Genomic DNA, 22,127 nt, shown 5'->3' on the forward strand with positions numbered 1-22,127 from the left:
TTATTGCAATTTCTTTCAGAATGCTTTCCTAATATATTGCAACCCTAAAATAACTTTGTAAATGCTACACTGTTTCCTCATGTTGTCACATAACATCGAATCAGTAAACAAACCTTTTAACACTCATGTGCCTAATTAAAGCGCATCAGATTGTTTCCCCCTCAACTCATATACATTGATAAATTAAAGAGATAAATATTCATATAAAACCCTTAAATCCTAATAATAATAATATTATTATGTTATAATATGTAATTAGTTAATTATATAATTTCATGTACCCACATCTTTTCATTCATTATGGTTCTGATCCTTGTTTCGGACGTCTGTGTGCCACCATAATAAGCAATTAATACCCTTGGTCGCCCAAAAATGACCACACATGATTTATTGGAGTCATATAACATTATTTTACAGTAGAACATAGAAAATTAATGCAATACATCAGCTGACCAAGCAGATATGCAACACCACCAAGGGAGGCTCCAAATAACTCATGTTGAGTACAAAATTACAAAATGCCCAGTTAGAAAAACTCCTTTCCATAAACTGGACAAGAAAAAGAACAAGAGTGAAAAATAAAAAGCCTTAGCAGTAAACTGACTACCACTTCTTTTTTCTCTTCATTACTGATGTCTTTCAAGCCCATCTTTGTTCCTGGTAATGATGGACTTGGATGAGTCTCTGGCTAAAGCTTGAGTGAACCAATTGAAAAAGGGACCTGAGTGCATCACACTGTTATATTATATACCATTTATAAATCACTCCAGTTTGAAGTCATAAATCAAGCTTTATTACCCCTTAAAACTATCCAGAAAACATTAAACTAAGACATTGGGATGAACTTGAACACCTTCCACTGAAAGGCAACTCGCAGAGATAAATTACCTTTCAGCCTAAAGTTAATTTGAGAACAAATGACTCTTCCCAACATTTACTATACAAACAACCTCCATTTTTACAATGCATCCCACTGTATGTACTTTTCAGCAGGAGCAAAGGGGAAAGGGCCTTTCTGTACTAGAGTTGAACTCTAAAAGGAATAGTTTTATCCAACAGATGGTCAACATTCGGTGAAAACAGTCATTGCTGCCAAGGCTTTTATCAGCCCACAGTTTTGCCTTTGAAAGCCAAAAAGAAAACCCTGATCAAGATAAGGAAAAATATTTGATGGCCACTCCCATCAACACCAAAATACCCCCCTGCTTATCAACATCAGTTACAGTAAAAGTACTCAACTTAGAAAATATGGCACTATATTCATCTGCATTGTATTGGCTCTTTAATCAGATTTTAAAGGACAATGGCCTGCAGTGCGTCTCGCTACCTGAAAAGGAGTGAAAGAAAAAGCATGATGGACTTGTGAAAGTAAAGCCATATGTGTGGTAGGGCTCAAAGATCTCCGCGTCAGCACTTTACAGCTGCCCGGCAGTGGCTTGCATTCCTACACTTGGACCCGGTTCGAAGTTGGGGGCTAAAAGGGCAGTTTAGAGGGTGGTGCAGATAAATGGTCCACGTCTAGTGCTCCACTGGAATTCTATTCACAATATTTTCATTATTTAAAATGTTTTCTTAATTTTATTTATTTAGTCCCTGTAGTCTCCTCATCAAGTTACTGTGCAATTAATTGCATTTTTGACTTTTACTTGGCAAGTGCGCTCGTCTCTGACGAAAGACCAGCGAGGGTTAGGTTGGGTTGATTTGAACTGCTGTGGGACGAGACGCATGTTGACACATTAAACCCTCTGCTGTAAAACCACAACACATTTCCAAACAGAAGCCCTCGTTCAAAAATATAAATAAAGTATTGTGTCAATACTGTTACCCGAGCAATGATTAAATGGTAGGTTCAGCACATACCATTTAAATGTTGGGTTTCAGTGAAATCCACATACTTAAATAAAATTGTATAACTACAAATGAGAGCCCATTATATCTCAGTGTAGCTGTCTTAGCTCTTTGCAGAAAGTGACACTGGTTACTGATGGAAATAATATGTCACTGACAAACTTTTTTTTTTTCTCAGTTTAGCCAAAATAGTAAGTGACACAGTGACACAAAGCTTCGACACCTAGTTTCTTCTAAGCTTCAAGGTTTACAAGATGACATCTATAAATAAAACGTGCAGAGAAAAAAAACATAAAAAATTACTTTAAGTCTCATAGTGGAAACATGTATACTTTTAAAAAGCAATGGCTTCAAAACGTCACAGTAAAATTTCAACATACCACCTTTGTGATTCATTGTCGTTTCAATACAATGTCAAAGAATCTGCCTGTGTGATCAGAGGGACCCTTCCCCAACCTATTGCTGTACAGTTTTGCTTATCTAGCTTAAAGAAAAGCATCAAAACTTTCTCCTCAGTTACAACAAACAGAAAATCAAAGAAGTGCCATCAATCACTTAGTCTGAAAACAATTTCAAAATTACAGTGTGATGGCTTAATGCCTCTACCACAGGCTGCACCTGAACATAAAGTCCAACAAATTTATGAGCCATCAGCCGATTAAGACGTGGGTTGCCCTGCTAAGAGCTATGAGAAAATTTAAGGAAATGTACACAATTCAGTGCAGCGCGAATTCATTTTTGTTAGTATTAAGTTAATTTGATAATTATATAGGCTGGATATTATTGTTTCAATGTTTTGTGTAAACAGTTTGACAGTATTACACTATGGTGTTTTTGCTGAACGTTATACAGTAAGAATTTTATAAGCAGCCAATTTCTAATATGCAGAAACAGTAATGTACAGAGTTTGATTTAAGGCTCTGATAAAGCATAAATATGATGCTGAGTTGAAGGAAAGCTTGAGTAAAAAGAAAGTTGGAAAACAGCCAGAACAGTGATCTGTCAGGGACGCTTTACAGCAAGTCAGTTATTTTACGACTAAGTGCTCACTTAATGAGCATTTACCTTAAGGCATTCGTCCAGTTATACAATATTAGCAAAACAAATATATAAAAAATCCTGCTTGGCCAAACGTACATCCAACACTGTCGATTTATTTCTCACTCTAATCTCTAGCAATCTTATTATTGCTGAAAATCCCAAGTGTCAGACATAATGCAGTGTGCATTTTTTCTGCCAAAGTCTCTTAAGCAAAACCAACTGTAAATCTGAAAACAAATGTAACAATAAGAAATCAAACTCAGAGTTTTATTTTGACATTAGCCTCCTGTTGTGACGAGTTTAACAGTTCACAGATCTCAAATTAAAGTCAAAGTCCTCCCAGGCTATGCCTGGACAAAAAGAGGTTCTCAGGTCAATATGATGGGAAGGTATTCAATAAGAGGGTGAAAAACAGCCACTTAGCCTTACAGAGTTACGGTTAAAGAGATGGGATCGTGACAAAAGTTTAGGAAACAGCTGGAAATGATGTTAAGTCAGCAAGACAGATGTGTGTCTTTGAAAGCATGAAATTAGGGGAACAAAATAGCCCCTCTTGATGCACAAACAGCTACTGGTTAATCCCAAAACCAAAAGAGCAATAAGTCATGTTCCACAGATTTGAAGATCAAAACTGTGGATAAACTGTAATATCAGGCTGTGTCGCATGCTTTAGCAAAAAGTCTAAACATGTGAAAACGGTTAGAAAGAACCAAGAAAAATGAGTCAACTGTTGAAATTTTGTGGCCTGTTAGAATGCATCAAGGCAATACAATGTGACTGTTTAGAACATGCTCAGAAAACGTGAGCATGTTTTCATTCTCACATGTTAGCATGCATTTAGGATTTAGGAAGGTGTACGACTAAACTCATTTTAATATCCCATGCCAAAAAAAAGGTGCACAGCAGTGATTTCTCCGGATGCCTGTGAAGTGCTTTGATAAAACCATCAGTAATCTGATGCTAGATGAAAAGGAGACATTATGTTTTGTCAAAATGAATAGGTGGGTACACACTTGAAGATTAACAAAAACGATAAAAGCAGGCATGGGTCGGTAAGCAATTCTCAAAATAAAATACCATAATCTGACAGTATTTCCAGACAGTAGCTCTTTTTTCTGACAAAAATATTTCTAAGGAGCAAAGTTTGCCCGTTTTGCAAGCAGGTGAAAAGTATAGCAGCCCTCTTTCAGCCACCTGACTGGCAGTGTGCAGCAACAAGTAGAGGGAGCTTGGTGTTTTGAATTTGCCTTATTCAAAACACAAGGAAATTCCAGTTATTTAGTCACTGTCTTTGACATCTCAGAAAAATGACTTTAAATTGTAAGAATAGTATGATGGAAAATGTTGGTAACCATTTTAAATCTCAGTATACCTCAACGCTGCCTGGATCCACTACTGCTTGTTAAAGTTTCTCAGTGTTGTTCTTTTTGCTGAGACATTGCAACATATCTATTCACGAAAACACCAGTTGTTGATCAAGGGAAAAACATAAACCCCATGGCAGGAATGTAACCAGTCAGCCATGTTATGCAACATAGATTAAAACCTTCCCCAAATGTGCCACAAGGAGCCACACTGTTCACAAAATTGTTTTAAGGAATGAGGATGAAATATATTTTTGTCACAAAGTGGCTTTGCCTCTTGGGTAAACAGGATGAGAGCTAAAAGTAATACTTGAAATGGATCATTCATGAAGTTGCTCCTCAACACGGGGTCAGTGAAGCCACCACACCTCATATTTCCAAACAATAACTTCACTTTACTTTGAGGCTTTAACCTTACATTACTGCAGACTGGTGTTTACAACCTTCCCCTGTGATCCTTTGACAGTTTATGAGGAGAAATGCAACTGATTAAGCTCGACTCTGTGTGGTACTGTGGGAGGGGGGGGGGGGGGGGGGGGTTCCTACAAAGAACTACAAAGTGAAGGAGGAAGAAGGGCCGTGATTGGATGCTGCGTTTGCTGGGGTAGCTCTGTGGGAAAAAGCAGGTATTAAAGCACCGCAACCATAGACCCTGAGGGTGGTAATCTCCGGCTAGTGGTAAAAACATTGGCAACTCTTTGACTTAAACAATGAACAAAAGCTGCTTGAATAGAGTGAAGGCCTCGTATGGAATAAACCAGGTCACATACGCAAGAAACTGAGTTATTTGAATTTGCGACTTGTTCATCTGCTCTCATAGAAATCTCTTCAAAGTCTCTTCAAGCCAAAAATAAATTTTTGTAGACTTGATCCATTATTTTGAACTTTATATGTCTAAGAAGTAGAATTACCTTTAAATCCATATGTGAGTAAATTCTCCTTTTTTGTCTCACTAATACAACTCTGAACAGTTTAGCTATTTTTTAGTAGTGTCACATTAAGAAAGTAGTGTAGATCAACTAATAAATTGTCTTTTTTAGGTATATTTTACTCGTTTGGTAATTCTTCAATATAAATTTATATGCATTATAATTCATATACATAAATAATAAAATAAAATTTATGTAAAGTTGTAATTGTAGGCAGGCTGTAAAATATAATTTTGAAGAATGAAGGCCAATGAAAGGAATGAGAAAGTAGATATCACTAGCTTTTAACCCGCATCCCAATTAGCTACACCAGAATATTTATTGCTTAAAATAAACAATGTTTTATGAATGTCAAAGTCCACCTTGCAGTAAATAACTCAATTTGAGGTTTTGTTGCAATAGCTTAGTTTTTTTCAACAAAGATATAATTCAAAAATAATGTAATGTTGGAATTTAGAAATAAACAAATACATAAATAAATAAATGAGGAACAAAAGGATAAATGTCCATCTGAGACAGAGGCATTTTTAATAAAAAGATGAACCATATCCCTTACAAACTGATTTACCAAAAAGCATCTAATATTCACAATCAGGATAATGGATACAAAAAGTCAAAAGTCACCTGAGTAAAAAGGAAGAAATCATGTGCTGGCTGAAAATAAAATGAGATGAGGGAAGTGTGCCCGTCTGCTTGTGGATTCCTTCACTCACCGAGACCACACTCAGCCTAGCTGTGCCTACAAACAAACCCCAGACAGACAGAAACAAAGACAAATAAAGATGGCCACTGACAGAAGCTGCTTTTGACCGTGTTTGACCTCAAACAGCCATTTCTGCACCATCAGGTCACATCTTTTCATCTGCCCCATATGTCACATTTAGGTGTTAAAAGTTCAGGCCATGGCTGCTGAGACAGGAAGAGAGCACATCTGGTACCTCAAAAAGGAAGCATGCTCACATGTCTGCATGCACATGTAGCTTTTAGCTGAGGTACGGGCACACAAGTGCATCCTTCTCAGACCGCTCGTGTATGTTGTGCAATTTGTTGGTGAACTTAAATGGACTCTGTGTAGGAGAGGAAGGGCCCCCTGAAACTGACCGAAGGATGTGGTCAGCGGAGAAAGAGCGCGCAGACAGACGGAGAGAAAAACAGGGAGGCATGATGCAGCACCAGCACAAAGGCGCAATAATTCTCTGCACTCCATAGCCTGGATCTCCTGACCCCCCAGCATATCCATCTAGCTCTTTTTACCCTCCTTTCTTTACCCGCCAGAGTGTGAGACAAAAATGCAGTGAGACATCAGGTGTTGCTATGGCAACAGAAAGAGAGAATATCATGGATTGTGTAATATGCGGACAAAGACAAATACATACTGAGCAATTCTGGTTTGATTCTACTGTAAAGCTACCTTTGAGTGCATGTTGCTGGGATTTACAGACTTTCTAAATTAAAATCAGTTTAAAGACGTCATATGAATGATTTAAATTAACAAGAACAAGAGAGAAACAAACAAAATGTATAACTAAATGTTTTGTAAGGTTCCAGCCACAGCTGGCCCTTCAGGAGGTGAACTGGTGGGACTGCTTATCACATTTTTTTAAACATTCCTATCTCTTTTTCAAGGTTTCCCCACAGCCCCAAGTCACAATTACAGCTCAGCTGTTAAACACAAAGTCAAAATCACTCCAGCATGGCTTCTGCTCGAGAGTTTACAGATTCCTGATCTGCAAGGTTATCTTTCAGTCTTCAGAAAGCTTTCCAGATGGACTTCTTAGCCTCTCTCAGGTTCAGGAAGAAAGCCAAGAAAATTAGTTTGAGTTTACCTTTAAAATGTACTTTAGTTGAAGTTCAAATATGCAAAGCATTTGAAAAGCTAGTACTGTTGAAATGTACAAAAGTCTACATAAACTTCTCATAGTGAACTTATGCATGTGTTACTCTGTTTTCTCTTTGAAGCTGTAAGCAAGTCAAAGAAAGTAACAAAATGTAATAGTTCACATTTCTACCCAGTTTGACTAATTATCTATTTATATGACTAGCTGCCATGTGTCACTGATTCAGAATGTATGAGATAAAATACAGCTTTGGATTATATTGCAGGTCTAGAATTACAGAGTGAAATTTTAAGAGAAATTTTGTTTTTGTTTTATTGCTTCATTGGATAAAGATGGGCGTTAGTAAGGCTTAGATAATGTTCAACATTTCTATTTCTGACTATGAAGGGCAAAATGGATTCTGAATTTTCTCACAATATTTTTTGGATGTTTACAACAACATATTACTATAAAAAGTACCTCATATTTATTAAAGCCGTTTAGATGTGCATCTGTTCCTGCATACAGTCAGAGGTTCACAAATATTGCTCTAACAATATCATGCCTTTTGCAAACAGCATAACATGAAGAAATGATACTAAATAGTACCAAGCAATCATTTGACTTTATCAGAATTTCCCTTTTCATTTTTTCTTTATTTGGAGCCACTCTCCCGGAACCAACAGTGGAAAAAGTATGTCAATTAAAAGAAACAATTGTACTGTCAATTTTTCTAGTTTGTAACCAAACTACATATTTTTGTATCATAATAACAATTGAAAGTTATTTTAAATATGTTCATTTGCATCTGTTTTAAATGCTTTCCCTTTCTATTACTCTGTTTATTTTATATATATATATATATATATATATATATATATAAATCAGTTTACTGACAGATAAATAAAGTGTGCTTGACTGTACAGCTGCTGTTTTACCAACATGTGAATTTTTTTGGAAGACATAGTCTTACTTTGTGCCAGTTCCTTTTATTATTGGCAAAGTTTAACATTTTTACAATAAAATACTTGCAGATTAAATTACTATTAGAACTGAGTTGAGTTATTTAATACATATTCCAACCACATAAAAATGTAGAATGGCTATATCTTAAAACACGTAGAAATTGCAGACACTTTTCTTTCAAAGAATATTCTCGTTTATTATAGGTCACTGAATGTACTCAAATATAAATAAATATGTCATATAAAATAATGTGGAAGAGTCAAACAAGAATGATTGGGTGGCGCTCTGCGGCAATATGTTGTTGCAATGACGGCCTGGTTAAATATGGCATGACTTACTTGCTCATATGAAGCTGTAACAAGAAGCCAAGGATACACAATTAAACACAGAGAGAGGTAAATAAACGCTGTCCAGAATCCCCGGACTAGAAACATTTTTAAACGATGGACTTCTGGAACGCGGTTGCTAGGCGACGCGTTAGCCTATCCTAGCGGCTCCAACCTGCACGTTTTACCTGGAAGCGCAGATTTCTGTTTACAGGGGTCTACTGTAGCTTCACGTCCGAGGGGAAGAGAAACAAGCGGAACTAATTGGTCCATCCTCCTGACGCCTGGGCAGGAGACGGAATTGTGCAAGTTCACTTGGCAGGCACTTCGCAGGCCGACATCTGGAGAGCATTACGTGTGCAACGGAGACGTGAAGCCATGGGGTCGGTGCACAGATTTTACCCCTGGGTAACAAACTACGTGTCATCAGTGGATCTTTTTTACTTCGCTTTTTTTTTTCCTTTAGCTTTCAGCAATTTGACACTAAAATTAAAATGCTCAAACTAGAGTTTAAGCATCCCGGTGTGAGCAACATGAGGAGAAGGCCCTAAGTTCAGCTACAAAGAGATGGATGAAAGCAGCGAAGAAGGTCAAAACGGCGTCTTAGACATAACTTTAAAATCCACGCGTTTTGACGTTATGAGTTGAAATAACCTCCAGCTGTGGATTAGCAGAGGAATCCAGAGGAAACGATAGTTTGATGCACTCCTGCTTGCGTAACGTGGATAGGTGCCTTCAGACCCGCTAAGCCCTCCGGAGAGACCCAGATGTTTCATTTAAACGCGAACTTTGAGACAGGGATGTGGATTAAAAAATTTGCGCTGACGACCATCTGTAGCCGTTGAGACGACGTAGCTTCAGGTCTGAGCCACGCACAGCACAGCGGGGCTGAGTAGCTGTTACCACGGCTCCATTTACTCCTGCCCTGCCGATGAGAGGTGCCCCACCAAAATGTCTGTTCCTACCTGCAGCCGCTCCGACGCAGGTTGCCACATATTAGCAGAGTCGCTGGTTCTCTGTCTTCACTTCTGGGTATTCTCCTCCCGCGGTCCAGTTCACATCTGTTGGCTTTAGCAGCTTCCCTCTCTGTCCCCCTTCGCTGTGGTCGGCTCGGTAATGAAGGATGTGTTGCTCCGCCTGGATGTAGTTAACACATTTGCCAGCAGGTGGAGGTACCTGCTGTCCTTGTTGGGTTGGTGCTGCCTTCAGGTGATGTAGAAAATCCAGCTCCCACACAGTGTGTGCCTTACTACTACTACTAGTTAAAACAATACAATACAGTTTATTTACACATGGCTAATTTATAATAAACGTTTTCTCAAAAAAAAAGTTGTCTTTATTTAAATGGAATCCAGTTTGGTACAAAGTAAATTCACAGCAGTTCAATTTATTCCAGTACAATACAATTGTACAGTCAGATTAAGGTTATTTAATTTAAAAAAAAAAAAAACAAGGTTGCAAATAAGTCACATGCCCATTGCTGTGATTCAAAGTTAGTCGTAAAGTAGAGAGAACGAATCATTTTCAATTGGTTTTCTGTGTGACATAGCTGTGTGACTCTCCTCTTGCTGTTTAATTCTCAAGGAACCTCTGTGATCATATCTCAGAAAAAACTCGAGATTTTTTTTCTCTGCACAGTATCTCTTTGAAGTGGTTGGTTTAAGGCAATCCTGCTCCTCGAGGGCCAGTGTCCTGCAACTCTTATATGTCTCCCTGGTCCAACACCCTTGAATCCAACAGCTGAATCACCTCCTAAGTGCAGTCAAGTTCTCCAGAGTCCTGCTAATGACCTCATTATTTGACCCAGGTGTGTTGAAGTAGAGATACATCTAAAAGTTGCAGGAGACCGGCCCTCGAGGCCTGGAGTTGCTCACCCCTGATTTAAGGCCTGGTTTGATCAATCACCCCCCTCAAGTTTAGAATCTGGTGCAATAATTCAGCTAAATTAACCTGTTTACATAACAATAGCATAAGCATAATGCTAGCAGCAGTATTTGAAGGCCTTAATTCTTTAATTCTCTGAAAGTTGTTTGGGAACAATGAAGGTTATGTTCACAGATTTTAATCACTTAAGCTCTTAAAAATCCTTTTCACCTGATTGTTTGCAATAGGGATGGATATCATGAACTAAAAGTGAAACTTGTCTGCCTTTGTAAAAAAAATAACAATAATAAAGAAGATTACTGAAAAAATGTTTAAGCTAAATACAATACAAAGTGTCACTGTGTATTTCTTCTGATGTAGAAATCTGGTGCAGGAACCCATACAGCTGACCGTGCTTAAAGCCAAACAATCTAACCCTCTGCAGCATTCAGAGGGCAAAGGTCAAGCGCAGTTCTCCAAAACAGACCATAAGTAAAGGTGAGAGCGAGGAACATCTGTTCCTCCTAGAACGAGTGTCTACGTGTCTCCATACAAAAAATACCTAGGAGTTCACAGAGACACAACAGTCACAGTCTGTATTTAGCCATGTTTACACGCGGGAACATCTGGACAAGGCCTGGGGTCAGCCAGGGCGTTCCTATCACTGACACTCTATAAAAGGCCTTTCCCATGGCTCGCCCTCCAGTTTGATGGCTTCAACTCTGGAGTAAGAAAATGAATGCTGGAGAGTAATACGGAATAGATCCTAGTTCCACACATGCAATAAAATTAAATTCACTCAGGACACAATGAGATAAGATTATGAGCACTTTATTGTTTACATAATTCAACATAGATAATAGGTAATCATGTCTTAAGTGTGTCTGAAATGAGAAAAATAAATAGTGAGATTTGCTGCACTCGATAGTACGCTGTCCGACCGTGAGGGGAATGACACAGCTGCACAGACAGAAAGTTGTCCACTGGCAGAAACACACAAGCACAAACAGTATATTCTAGAATAGAGACCATCATTTTCAGTCTCCTCTTTCTCTTTGCTGTCCTCACCAGTGGTTTTAGAGAGCCCAATCTCATAAAGAAACATACATACAGAAACTATTCAGCACTGCCGGTATGAGAGGTGAATTTGTACACTGGGATTAGCAGGTACACTGTGTGAAACCATCTATTTTTCTGTGCAGTGAGAAATATATCCACCTATTATCCTATATATCACTGAAATACATAGAGTAGGTTTGTAGGGTAGTTCTAGTAGACCCATTTAATTTACTATTCATACACCACTGAGAAACTTGTATAGAACAGGACGAATATAAAAAGAAAACCCAGTGACTAGTATTTTATTTATACACGTTCCGATTTTGTCAACTAACCACAGCATACCTAAAGAAAACATTTGGCACAGTTTCGACAGAGAATAATACATCTGCATTTACAGAGCCATCCACAGTTATTGACCCTCCTCTTAAAGATGTTAGAAAGCCTTAAAGAATTTTTATTTTTTATTGCAGTAGCATAATTCAATACTGAAAGATTAAAAATGGGAAAGACAGGATAACATGTCATTGAGGTGGAGGAGACGTGGGTAGACCTTTATAAGTAAGAAATGGCAAACAGATAATACTTGGTAAAGCTTGCCAATTATTAATCAGAGTAACAATTTCAAAGTTTCAAACTACTGGAACTGTATCAAAATGACTCGTTGAGGACTTAATATGCCACTTGGAACAGTGAGCAGAATGATATGGGATGAGAAAAAATATCTATAGCTCCCTGTTAGAGAAATGTTGCAAAGAGTAGCATCTCGTGGTCCCCTGGTTTCCATAATAACTATTTAACACAATTTGAATACTTATTGGTTGTTTGAGAGGGATGACAGGAAAACCCTTTTTCTGTGTAACCGCCACAAACAAACACTGGGATTAACGCCACTGACTTGAACTGGAATAGTTTGCTTTGAACAGATTAGACGAAGGTTTACCGTACCTCTATAAAGATAAAGAAAAATAAAGACATATGAAAATGTCCCTCATGTCCACCCCTGAATGGTGGCGGCTCTATGCCTCTTTCTCTTCCAAAGACCTTATTAGTGAACATGGCATTTTGAACTATTTTAAATATGAGATTTAAATAAAAATCTGGGCCTCTCCTAGAAAAATTAAGCCAGGTCATGACTGAATCTTTCAACTGCAAAATATTCTGAAACCTAAAGCCAAATCAACCCAGAAAGGGTTTACCAGACACAAAACCCACCTTCTTCTACTCTTCTGACCTCAAACATAAAACTCATAGAAAAGCTATGGTGAAGTGAGGAAGAGAGGGCATGGCAGGTGACCTAAGACTCCACGCAATCTAGAGAAAACCTGCAGAGTAATTCCCAAAGTCAATTATTTTTCTGTGCTTCAACCTTGTGAAATATTACAGAAGATTAAGTCCTGTTCTCTGGGAAAAAAAAAAGGAGGATTTGAAAAGTTTCACCACAAAATGGAACAAAAAATAAACTTTCAATGTGCAATAAAACATGAATTTCTTTTAAGGCATTGAGTAACTTTTTAATGGTGGTGCAAATAACTGTGGGAGGCTGCATAAAAATCAGAGCAACAACCAGTTACAAAGGGTTTAAAAATGTTGAAAGGAGAACATCATATTTAATCATGCACAACGTAAGGCAACCTACTGCAGGTGTTTACATTTTTTGATACTGAAAAGAAATTGAAGTGTGGCTAATTCTAAAATACTTCAAAGGACTGTCGTTAATGCTGTCTACTGCTTTTATTTGCTGGACCTCTCCTACAGATCGTCTGGTTCAGACTAAAATCAACTATTTATTAAGCAGTAGAGGTTACTGGAAATGCTGCTCAGCATCTGTAACTTAAAAGTATTGCAAAGTATGCTACTACAAAGCCTTATCCTCAGGAAAATAGATATGGTATCAAACTCCAGATTTGCTTCTTTTTAGCTACACCGTGTTTCTTTTATTTCTTTACATTCAAATGTGATTTTGCTGTTATGTTTGTTTTAAGAAATACTTTCATTTTAATAGACATGTGAGTTTGTATCTGTGTATGCTCTATACATACGGCTTGCTATGGTTTGAGTTTGCGGACTTTTACAAATCCTTTGTCTTAATGAGGGTAACCAGAGGTTTGTCATCTGGACTGTAGTCCTCGTAAGCGATGGGGGTGGCATCATACATGGCAGGCCGAGACTTCTTTCCAAATCTAATGAGAAAGCATAAATTGGTTAGAGGTTAGAGGACATGTTGGCAAAAATGGTTTGACTGTAAAACAGTCCTTGTGTAATTCACTGATTAAGGTTTCGTGAGTAAAACAAATATTAGTAATTGTTGAAAGTGTCCAAAAGAAAATTTGTCTTCAAAATTGAAGTTTGACACTGTCTACGGGTTTTAGTGTTTCGTTTATGGGGAGAATTGAACAATCTTCAAACACATTTATGAGGTCAGACAATGATGTTGGACGAGAAACCAGGCTCACAGTCGCCGCCTTAAATCTTCTCAAAGATGTTCTGTTGGTTTATGGTCATGGCTCTGTGTAGACCAGACAAGGTTTTCTAAACCAAACTCAACTGTTCATGTCCTAATAGATTTTTCTTTATGTATAAGTATTCAGGCACATTTTGTATACTTTGTAAAGTATGATCTTGAATAAAAACATAGAAAATCTAAAACCCTATCCTACTCAGTTGCACATTTCTTTGAATGTGAGTATGCTATTTTTACACTAGCTCATCACGAGTTCAAATTTTTTATAACCAAAATAATCAACGGGTGGAAGTGAGAGGATTAATTTAAAAAAACAACATTCTTCTGAAATTAGTCAGGTACTGAAATAAAAGGTAATCATTCTCCTAAATAATCAGTACCTTTTAAATAAATCAATTACAAAAGGCAAAAGTAACATAAAATCTGAAAGGGGATTTGATTGAACCCTTTTAACTCTCCCTCATGTTAGTCACTGTAGTTTCCTCATACCTGGCATGGCGGATGGAGGCGATAGCGTTGCTGAACTCGCTGTCAATGCTCCGGCAGTTGTAGAACTCCTGGTATGTGTGGCGTGATGATCCCTGGTACTCGATGCGGCTGATGCGGCAGATGCCCACTATGAGGATGATGAGCATGAGGACAAATGCCACACACAGCGCTCCGATGATAATGTACAGCGAGTGGCGAGGCATGTTGGTCAGGGTGTCCTCAGTGTGCGCTGGTTTCCACTGCAGGTCTGAAGCACACAGAGGTAGGTCTGCAAGTCTCTCCATGAAGTTTTGATCGATAGCTTAAAAGACTTTTTTTGACAAGCTGACTTACGGATTTCACAGCTGGGGCCAACCCACCCAAGCGGGCAGTGGCAGGTGTATCCGTTTGATTGGTCGATGCAGGTGCCACCATGGTGACATGGGTTGCTCTCGCACTCATTGATGTCAACCTCACATTCCTCCCCTGAACAGACAGTTTAGGTTACAGTCAGAAGTGAGTGGCACTATATAACCAAGAAGGGAAAGTGGATGTTAAGCTGCTGCCCTGCCTATCAATATTCATTGTCTTCCAGACATTTTCTCTTTTCTCAGTCTTGAAAGGATTAATTGTCATATTTCAAATTAAAGTAAAATATTTTTTGCCATCTGGATATGTGGAGCTAGTTCAGTGATTTACAGAATGATCATGTTTGAAGAAAGCCTTCCCACTGATTCTCTAGACACCAAGAAACCCAGTAAAAACCATTAAGTGGTAATTAATGGTTTTAATTACAAAGAGTGGAGTAAGTTACTCAGAGTTCTCTGATGACCTCACCTGACAGAAAAACACCACTGGGATCATAATACAGGCCCAGCAATGACTGTACTTACAGACAAAACTAAAACAACTAGTTTTAGTTTTGACTAAAACTAGTTGAATATTCACAATCCTCTACACAGCTGATGTTTAGAGTGAACTGTATCTCAGCTAAGGAGGTCATGCAGAGGATAGTGAGAGGAGTTGAAAAGATCAGTGGAGGGCCTCTATGACCTCCGTCCAGGATCTGTTTCAGAGCTGAATGAGGAACATATCACTAAGAATTACTAGACTCCTCACATTACCTGAACTTCCTTAGCTGCTGTAATCTAGAAAATTGTGCCACAATATTAAAGGAAACCCAATTTTACGAATTTTAACATCAGTTTGTTAAAATTCTCCAAACTGATGAAAGGGCTGTTAACCTTACTTTATTGTTACAGCTTTCTTTGCTTCTTTTCAATCATGCCTTTAATTTTTTGCCCTACTGGGGCTGCCACCTTATCATGGTGGAGGGATTTGAGTGTCCCAATGATCCCAGGATCTAAGTTGTTAGGGGCTTTACACCCCTGGTTGTGCCACCCATATCAACAAGTCCTAGGTGAGGGATCAGAAAAAGCACACCCTAAACATCCCTTATGATAAATACTACCGATAGAAGCAGTCTTCCCTAACCATGATGGTGGTCACTAGGGCCCTACTCTGGAGCCAGCCTGTAGGTGGGGCATGTTGGTGAGCTCCTGATGGCCAGGCATTTGCCCTTTTGTGAACTTTGGATCTCCTCCTTTCCAAGGATTCCCCACCATGGGAAGTGCCTACGGTGTCATGTGGAATGGGCAGTGGCCAAAGACGAGTCCCTGCCATGATGGCAAAATGGAGCTAAAGATTGATGCAGGATCTCCAGGTGTTAAAGTACTAGTCATGGTGACTCGAGGGCTGAGCCTCAGTTGATCTACTACCCTGACCTCTGGTCGCGAGCTCTGGGTAGTGACAGAAAGACAGAGATCGAAGATGCCCAGACAGCTCAGTAGGGTGTCTGGGCTCTTCCTTAGAGATACAGTGAGAAGTTTAGTCATCCATGACAGACTCAGAGTAGAGCTGCTGCTTCTCCACACTGAGAGGAGCCAATTAAGGTGGCTCAGGGGTCTAGTCAGGAGACCCAGAGTAAGACCCAGAAGATGCCTGTTGACCTTGATATTCCCCTGGAGGAGCCAGCCCAAGTAGCTGGGGAGAGGGAAGTCTGCTTAGATTATGCGGAAGATAGGAAGATAGGTTGATGCATTGATTGATTCTTATTGAAAATCAATGAATGAAGTTTATTTGTATAGCACAGTTCAGCAGCTTTACATAATAAAAGCACACATACAAAGTCATAAAAGATGCCTTGCAGTCACAATTGCGAACACCAGTAACAAACATTACATTTTGATGAGTGCAATCATCAAAATCCTCAATACGCATGAAATATCTTGTTTAACTTTTCATTTGTTGTGGTTCAAAGCACAAACAGCTCAGTTTATGCTGTTCTTCCTGAAAGGTTTTTCCTTTTAGTCGTCTCACCAGATTCAAAGTGTGACTCTTTTTCGGCTTAGCTCCCAGCGAGCTCCAGGGTGAACTGCCTGGTAAGGTGAATGCAACCTCACCACTGTTTTGAAGAAAAGCTATTTCATTTCTAGAACCAGTATTTATCTTGATATTAACCTCCACTCGCTGAATCTTCATTTGTACTGGCTGAAATCTCTGTATCATGCAGAATTGGTCATTGTTTTAAGTCATTAATAGAGGTAAACCTGGGTTGATCTTGGTATTCCTCTCCAGAGTATAAATCTATTTCTACCAATTGAAGTCTTTACTGCTGATGTCCCCGATGTTGGCATCTTGCTCTGGTTCAGCTTGGAAATGTAAAAAATAAAGTAAAGTAAAACATCCCATGTTTCTTAGATCTTCGTATATAAAAACTGGGTATGTAAAATAACTTTAATAGGCAGAGCCATCAGCAAATGATCAGATGAGAGAGATCAGGATAAGTTGTATCCAAAATGGATTTTAGATACAGCTGTCAGTATCTAAAATCCATTTGATGGTCATTTCTGGTTTATTAACTCCTTTTCTTGTCATTTATAGACTAATCTTGAAAGTTGTAGATCTCTTTGAGTTCAGTGTGTGATCTAGTTAAACCGGTTTGGATTTTTGTTCTTTTAAGTTTATGATTTTTTCATTTAGTCTTTTTATTTTCCTTTCAATAATATGGTTAGATCACAAGGTGGGTTTTTTTTTAATCTGAATTAAAAAGATTTTAGCTATTCCATTTCTTCTGATGATTTTGGCTATTTTACATTTCTTTGGGTTTGTTCAATTCCCCTGAGGTTTACACTTATGTCTTTAACATTTTTCTGCATTTTATTTACTGTAATGTAGTATTTATCTTATGTTGTAATTTTGCTCTTTCTGTGCAGTCTGATTTTTATTACATTTTTTACTTTAGAGTGAATGTGAATGTCCCTACATACCTTTGACTTGATGCTGTGACACCTGGATTTCAGGATTTTTACATTCTTTATTATTCTATTCTATTCACTATATTCTGTATCTCTCTTTCCAACATCCATAGGCTTCATGAAGTCATTCTGTATCCCATCCAGGACATTATTGCGTACCTACATATCCGGATTGACACGCACAAGAAGCATTAAGTCCACTACTCTCACATCGACCTCCGTTCTGGCAGCGTACATTCACGCAGGGATCCTTGTAGATCTCGCAATGCTTTCCTGAAAATACACACATGAAGTGAACTTGCACCAATCCATTATGCAGGTTGTGAAAATGTAGAAGTTGATGTATGGGTGTATGTACCTTCAAACTGTGGTGTACAGACACACTCGTAGGCATTAATGAGATCCCTACAGGTGGCGTAGTTCTGGCAGGGCGCAGACAGACACTCGTTGTACTCCTCCTCACAGTACAATCCATGGTAGCCTGGAAAAGGCATCCAGTGGTGCTGTTAGAGTCTTAAAAATCATACAATACTGCCATGTTGATATTTTTTCCAGAGCAGAATATGTGAAGTGAAAATTCTTTTTTGCTTCATTGAAAGTGTTTGTAAATGAATCTCGCTGAAAGCAGCTTGTCTACTGTCATTTACAATTCACACCAGGAGTTTCCCGGAAGTGTCATAGCATTCATCTGCAGGAGAAAACATCTCATGGCCTCACATTAACAGCCTTTCTCCTTCATAATTAATTTCCCTCAAGACTATTTTTCTTTATTCAGTCTAGCCAGGACACCATTAATGACTTTATGAGCCATCTCATTGTACGAAAAATGTAGATAACAGGCAGGTGGCAAATTATTCTGCCACACTGTTTGATCAGAATTTAGGTGACAGGACGCGTATCGCCGATTTATATGCAGTTCACCGCATATCCATAGGATGGCAGTTATGTGCTGAGGCAGTATGAGCCTGCAACAGCTACAAATAGCAATGAAAACAATCAGAGCCTATAATGTTTTTTTGTTTTAATATCAAAAAGTGTGACATGAGCAAAGCCTATTGTTCTCAGGCACAGCTGAGTGTGTCTTTTTGTTTGAATGAGTTAAAAATGTGGAAAGAATTATTGAAATCTGTGGAGAGGAAGAATAAAGAGAAAGAAAACTGTGATTCATATAGTTCTTTACAAAAGTATTCATATCTCTGCAACATTTCAACACTGTCACATTACAGCTAAGAACTGTATTTTATTGGAATTTCATAGGACTAACCAACACAAAGAAACACATTCACTGCCTGTCCAAAGAAATAGTTGCAACCACCTTTAACCCTGAATGTAGCTCACATTCACTGTGGCATTGTCTTGATAAGCTTCTGTAATGTCACAAGATTTATTTCCACCCAGTGTTGCATTAATTTTTCACCAAGATCTTGTATTGATGGTGGCAGAGTCCAACCACCCTGCAAAACCAACTCATAGTTTGACTTTGACCCAGTCAAGATGTAAATCCAGTGGAGAATCTGCAAAGCTTGTAAAGACATCCCCAAAGGACTTGTAGCTGTAATTACATTGAAGTTGGTTCTTCAAATCCACACTCCAAATTTTAGTTTTATACTCATAAAAAAAAGAAATCAAAGCTTTCTTTTTCCAACTACTTCATATCTTTACATTGTTTTGTATTGGTCTATGGCCTAAAATTCCCTAAAACTAAGTTCAAGTTTTTATTTGCAGCATGACAAAATTAAATAGTTCAAGGTTCTTTTGCATTGCACTGTAGCAACCTATTTCCATCATGTCCCGTTCCTCAACTGTGTCCCATTGTCTGACTGAAGGTTCAGCAATCTCTCCTTGGGCCCCAACTAATGTGTGTTTGAGGGAAGGAAGAAACACGGACTTAATGAGAAGCACAGCTAGAGCCTCTCGGGTCTCCTCTGTGAAATGCCAGTGAAATGTCAAGAGCCTTTCCAGGACTCGGTCTGTTGTCTGTGAGCAGGCTGGTGGTTGCAGCAGCCTCTCATGTCGACTGGATTACATGAACTGGAAGAAGGCTCCTTCTACATTATCAGCTCCCCGGCAGCTCTCTCTCAAACAGCCAAATTAACAGAACTCAACACACACGAAGGCTCACAGACAGACGCACTCGCATCCTCACACACCAGCTGATGTTCTTGTGAGCTGGAGAGACAATTTTACCTCATGTTGTGTGTGTTCATTGGAGAGACCGGGACGATAATTACAAACCATCAATTTCTCCAGTCTCATTAAAGAGGCCCTTGATTGGACGGCAGCATCTTCACATTCAAAGCCGCATATGCACACACAAGGACACAGATATAAAGTCAGGCACCTCACCATGGCAACCAGACAAAAGAGGATGAGAGGGAAATGAGGTGAGGTAAACAGAGGGAAGACGAAGAAGAGAAAGGACAAAAGGACAAACAGAACAGAAAAATTAAGGAATGGAAAAATGACACAAAATAAATAAAACATAGAGGGGAGACATCAGAACAGTTGGAAAGCAGCAGATGGAAAGATCCTGATGTGCTGAATTTAATGAAATCATTCAAAGTTTTTGTTTTTTTATAAATGAAAATGGAAACAATCCACGTTGCCAGGATAATTACCAAAACATTTAAAGGACAACTTTAAGTCTAATTTATCATACATTACCACTATTTGTACATCTTTTTTAGCCATAGAAACAACAAAAGAAGCATCTGTATTTCTGATGAGTGTAAATATGAGTCAGAGAGGGAAAGTCTGACTGCTGTATACGCTCCACTGGCAGCTTGTACAAACTGAGAGCACTCAGGGCAAAGTGTCAAATTATGTTTATAGGCCACTGAGAAAGCCATCCATCTCACCATCCCAGCAAGGTAATTGCAAGACGGGGGATAATGATAAGTCATCATTCCGCCCAATTTATTTGATCACAGAGGCATCGGCTTCACAAATCATGCCAGCTAAAAATACCTCATCTCTGAGCCAGGCACTATTTCCTTCTACCAAGGCTGAGCCGCTGCTACCAACCAACATCTTTTCAGATACAGTAAGTCTTTGTCAGCTGTTTTAGGCTATATTTAATTTATACTATATCATACTCATGCTACGAAGATGGAGACCAACCTAAAGATTTAGAATGTATTGTGAATAAGAAGATGAATTTCTGAAAGAAAGTGTCATACAAATGGCTAATAATTGCCTTGACACCAAGTTACAGAAAAATAAGCTGATAGCAATAAGATGTTAAAAATACTTCACATAGTAAGTTGGAGAAACTACATAAATATTTCACGTATATCTGTTAATCGTCAATATCAAACTTTGAGAGCAATAATGGTGATATCATCTTTACAGAGCTGCGTTTCAAGGGTTTTGCACAGCATCATGTTACAACTTTATGATGCCTATTTTGTAGGTTTCTGAATAATAATAAAAATGCAATATTCAGAACCGTTAATTTGATCTTTTCTATGGACATCTTCTGATCAAAATCCTTTTATTTCTTGAAATCACCCAAATACTTCAAACCAGGTTCAAACTTAGAAGAAAAGCCCCTGCTGTTTTGGTTTAGTTTGATCATGCAAAATTTGATTTAATATTTTGGATGAAAGTTTTTGACCACTATGTGGTTTGCATTTCTTAAATAAATATGTTTCAGCTAGAAATTAAGCCATAATTTGCCTCCAAACACTGCTGTTGCATGTTCTCTCTAGTTCTTGTTCAACTAAAACATAAAAATGGCATACAGCTGTTTGAAAATGTCTTATATTTCAGAGTTGAAAGAGCACAGCTTAACTGGTGAAAACGTGGCTGTAATTGTGACAAATAAAAGCTTTGTACTGTAGAAAAAAATAAGAAAAAAAATAGTGAGACACACCAACGTCACAACCAACATACACTTTGAGATGTAAGGGGTTGAAGGATTAAATAAAATTTGCAAAGTCACATATTCACTTTTAGAGCTTAGGTCAGTGTCTTCATTTATCAACACTAATTGTGTCACCTTTGACTTTAGCTGATTATGCTTACAGCTATGTTGATGTTCATCTGTGCAGCTTACCTGGAACACACAGACACCTGTAGCTGTTGGCCACGCTGCGGCACACACCGTGGGCGCAGGGGTTCAGGGCACAGAAGTCCACCAGCTGGGCACATGTGGGGCCGGTGAAACCTGCTGTGCAGCTACAGCCAAATCCCAGAGGTCCGGGGCCCTGGCCATAGCATGTGCCATTGTTATGACACGGGCTGGAACCACACGGATCCACCTTCTGCTCACATGTAGCTCCTTGGTACCCTGAGATGTTAGATGGGTGAATGAAAGACACAAGTGGTTTCTTGTGCACAGCTGAAAAATTGCTCAACTCCTCGCAAAACGGAACTAGCAGGGCTGACGCTATGAGCTTAGAGATGCCTAAACTTTTATCTGATCATTTACAGCAGGAGTCTCCAACACTAATCTTAGTACAGGTTGAAATTAAACCAAATAAATAGCATTTTTATTATGGGCTTCTTGCAAAACAGTACATAAAGATACAGTTCAGTGGCTCCACATTAAGTAGTCTGTGTTTGTTTTTAAGCATCATAAACATAAGATAACAGAAAGCCTCATAAAACTGGCTAAGTGGTTTCCTGAGAGACAAAAATTGGATTTTTGGAAGCAACATAAAA

The 22,127-nt window shown here is 38.6% G+C and overlaps 2 protein-coding genes across 2 annotated transcripts in view; both read right to left on the reverse strand.

The window, feature by feature from the left end:
* pid1 (phosphotyrosine interaction domain containing 1) overlaps positions 1–9,429 on the reverse strand; it is a 30,155-nt gene extending 20,726 nt beyond the window's left edge. Inside the window, exon 1 of the mRNA XM_005803357.3 lies at positions 9,257–9,429. Coding sequence (XP_005803414.1) covers positions 9,257–9,286 — 30 coding nt within the window. The 5' untranslated portion in view covers positions 9,287–9,429. The remainder of the gene's footprint in view (positions 1–9,256) is intronic.
* Positions 9,430–10,969: 1,540 nt separating this feature from the next.
* dner (delta/notch like EGF repeat containing) overlaps positions 10,970–22,127 on the reverse strand; it is a 47,355-nt gene continuing 36,197 nt past the window's right edge. Inside the window, exons 8-13 of the mRNA XM_005803358.2 lie at positions 21,520–21,753; positions 17,821–17,943; positions 17,622–17,735; positions 14,500–14,631; positions 14,167–14,413; positions 10,970–13,396 (exon numbers count right to left, since the gene is read on the reverse strand). Of these exons, the coding sequence (XP_005803415.1) occupies positions 13,285–13,396; positions 14,167–14,413; positions 14,500–14,631; positions 17,622–17,735; positions 17,821–17,943; positions 21,520–21,753 (962 nt within the window). The 3' untranslated portion in view covers positions 10,970–13,284. The remainder of the gene's footprint in view (positions 13,397–14,166; positions 14,414–14,499; positions 14,632–17,621; positions 17,736–17,820; positions 17,944–21,519; positions 21,754–22,127) is intronic.

Source organism: Xiphophorus maculatus, chromosome 18, assembly GCF_002775205.1.
Source record: "Xiphophorus maculatus strain JP 163 A chromosome 18, X_maculatus-5.0-male, whole genome shotgun sequence".
In the NCBI taxonomy this organism is placed as follows: domain Eukaryota; kingdom Metazoa; phylum Chordata; class Actinopteri; order Cyprinodontiformes; family Poeciliidae; genus Xiphophorus; species Xiphophorus maculatus.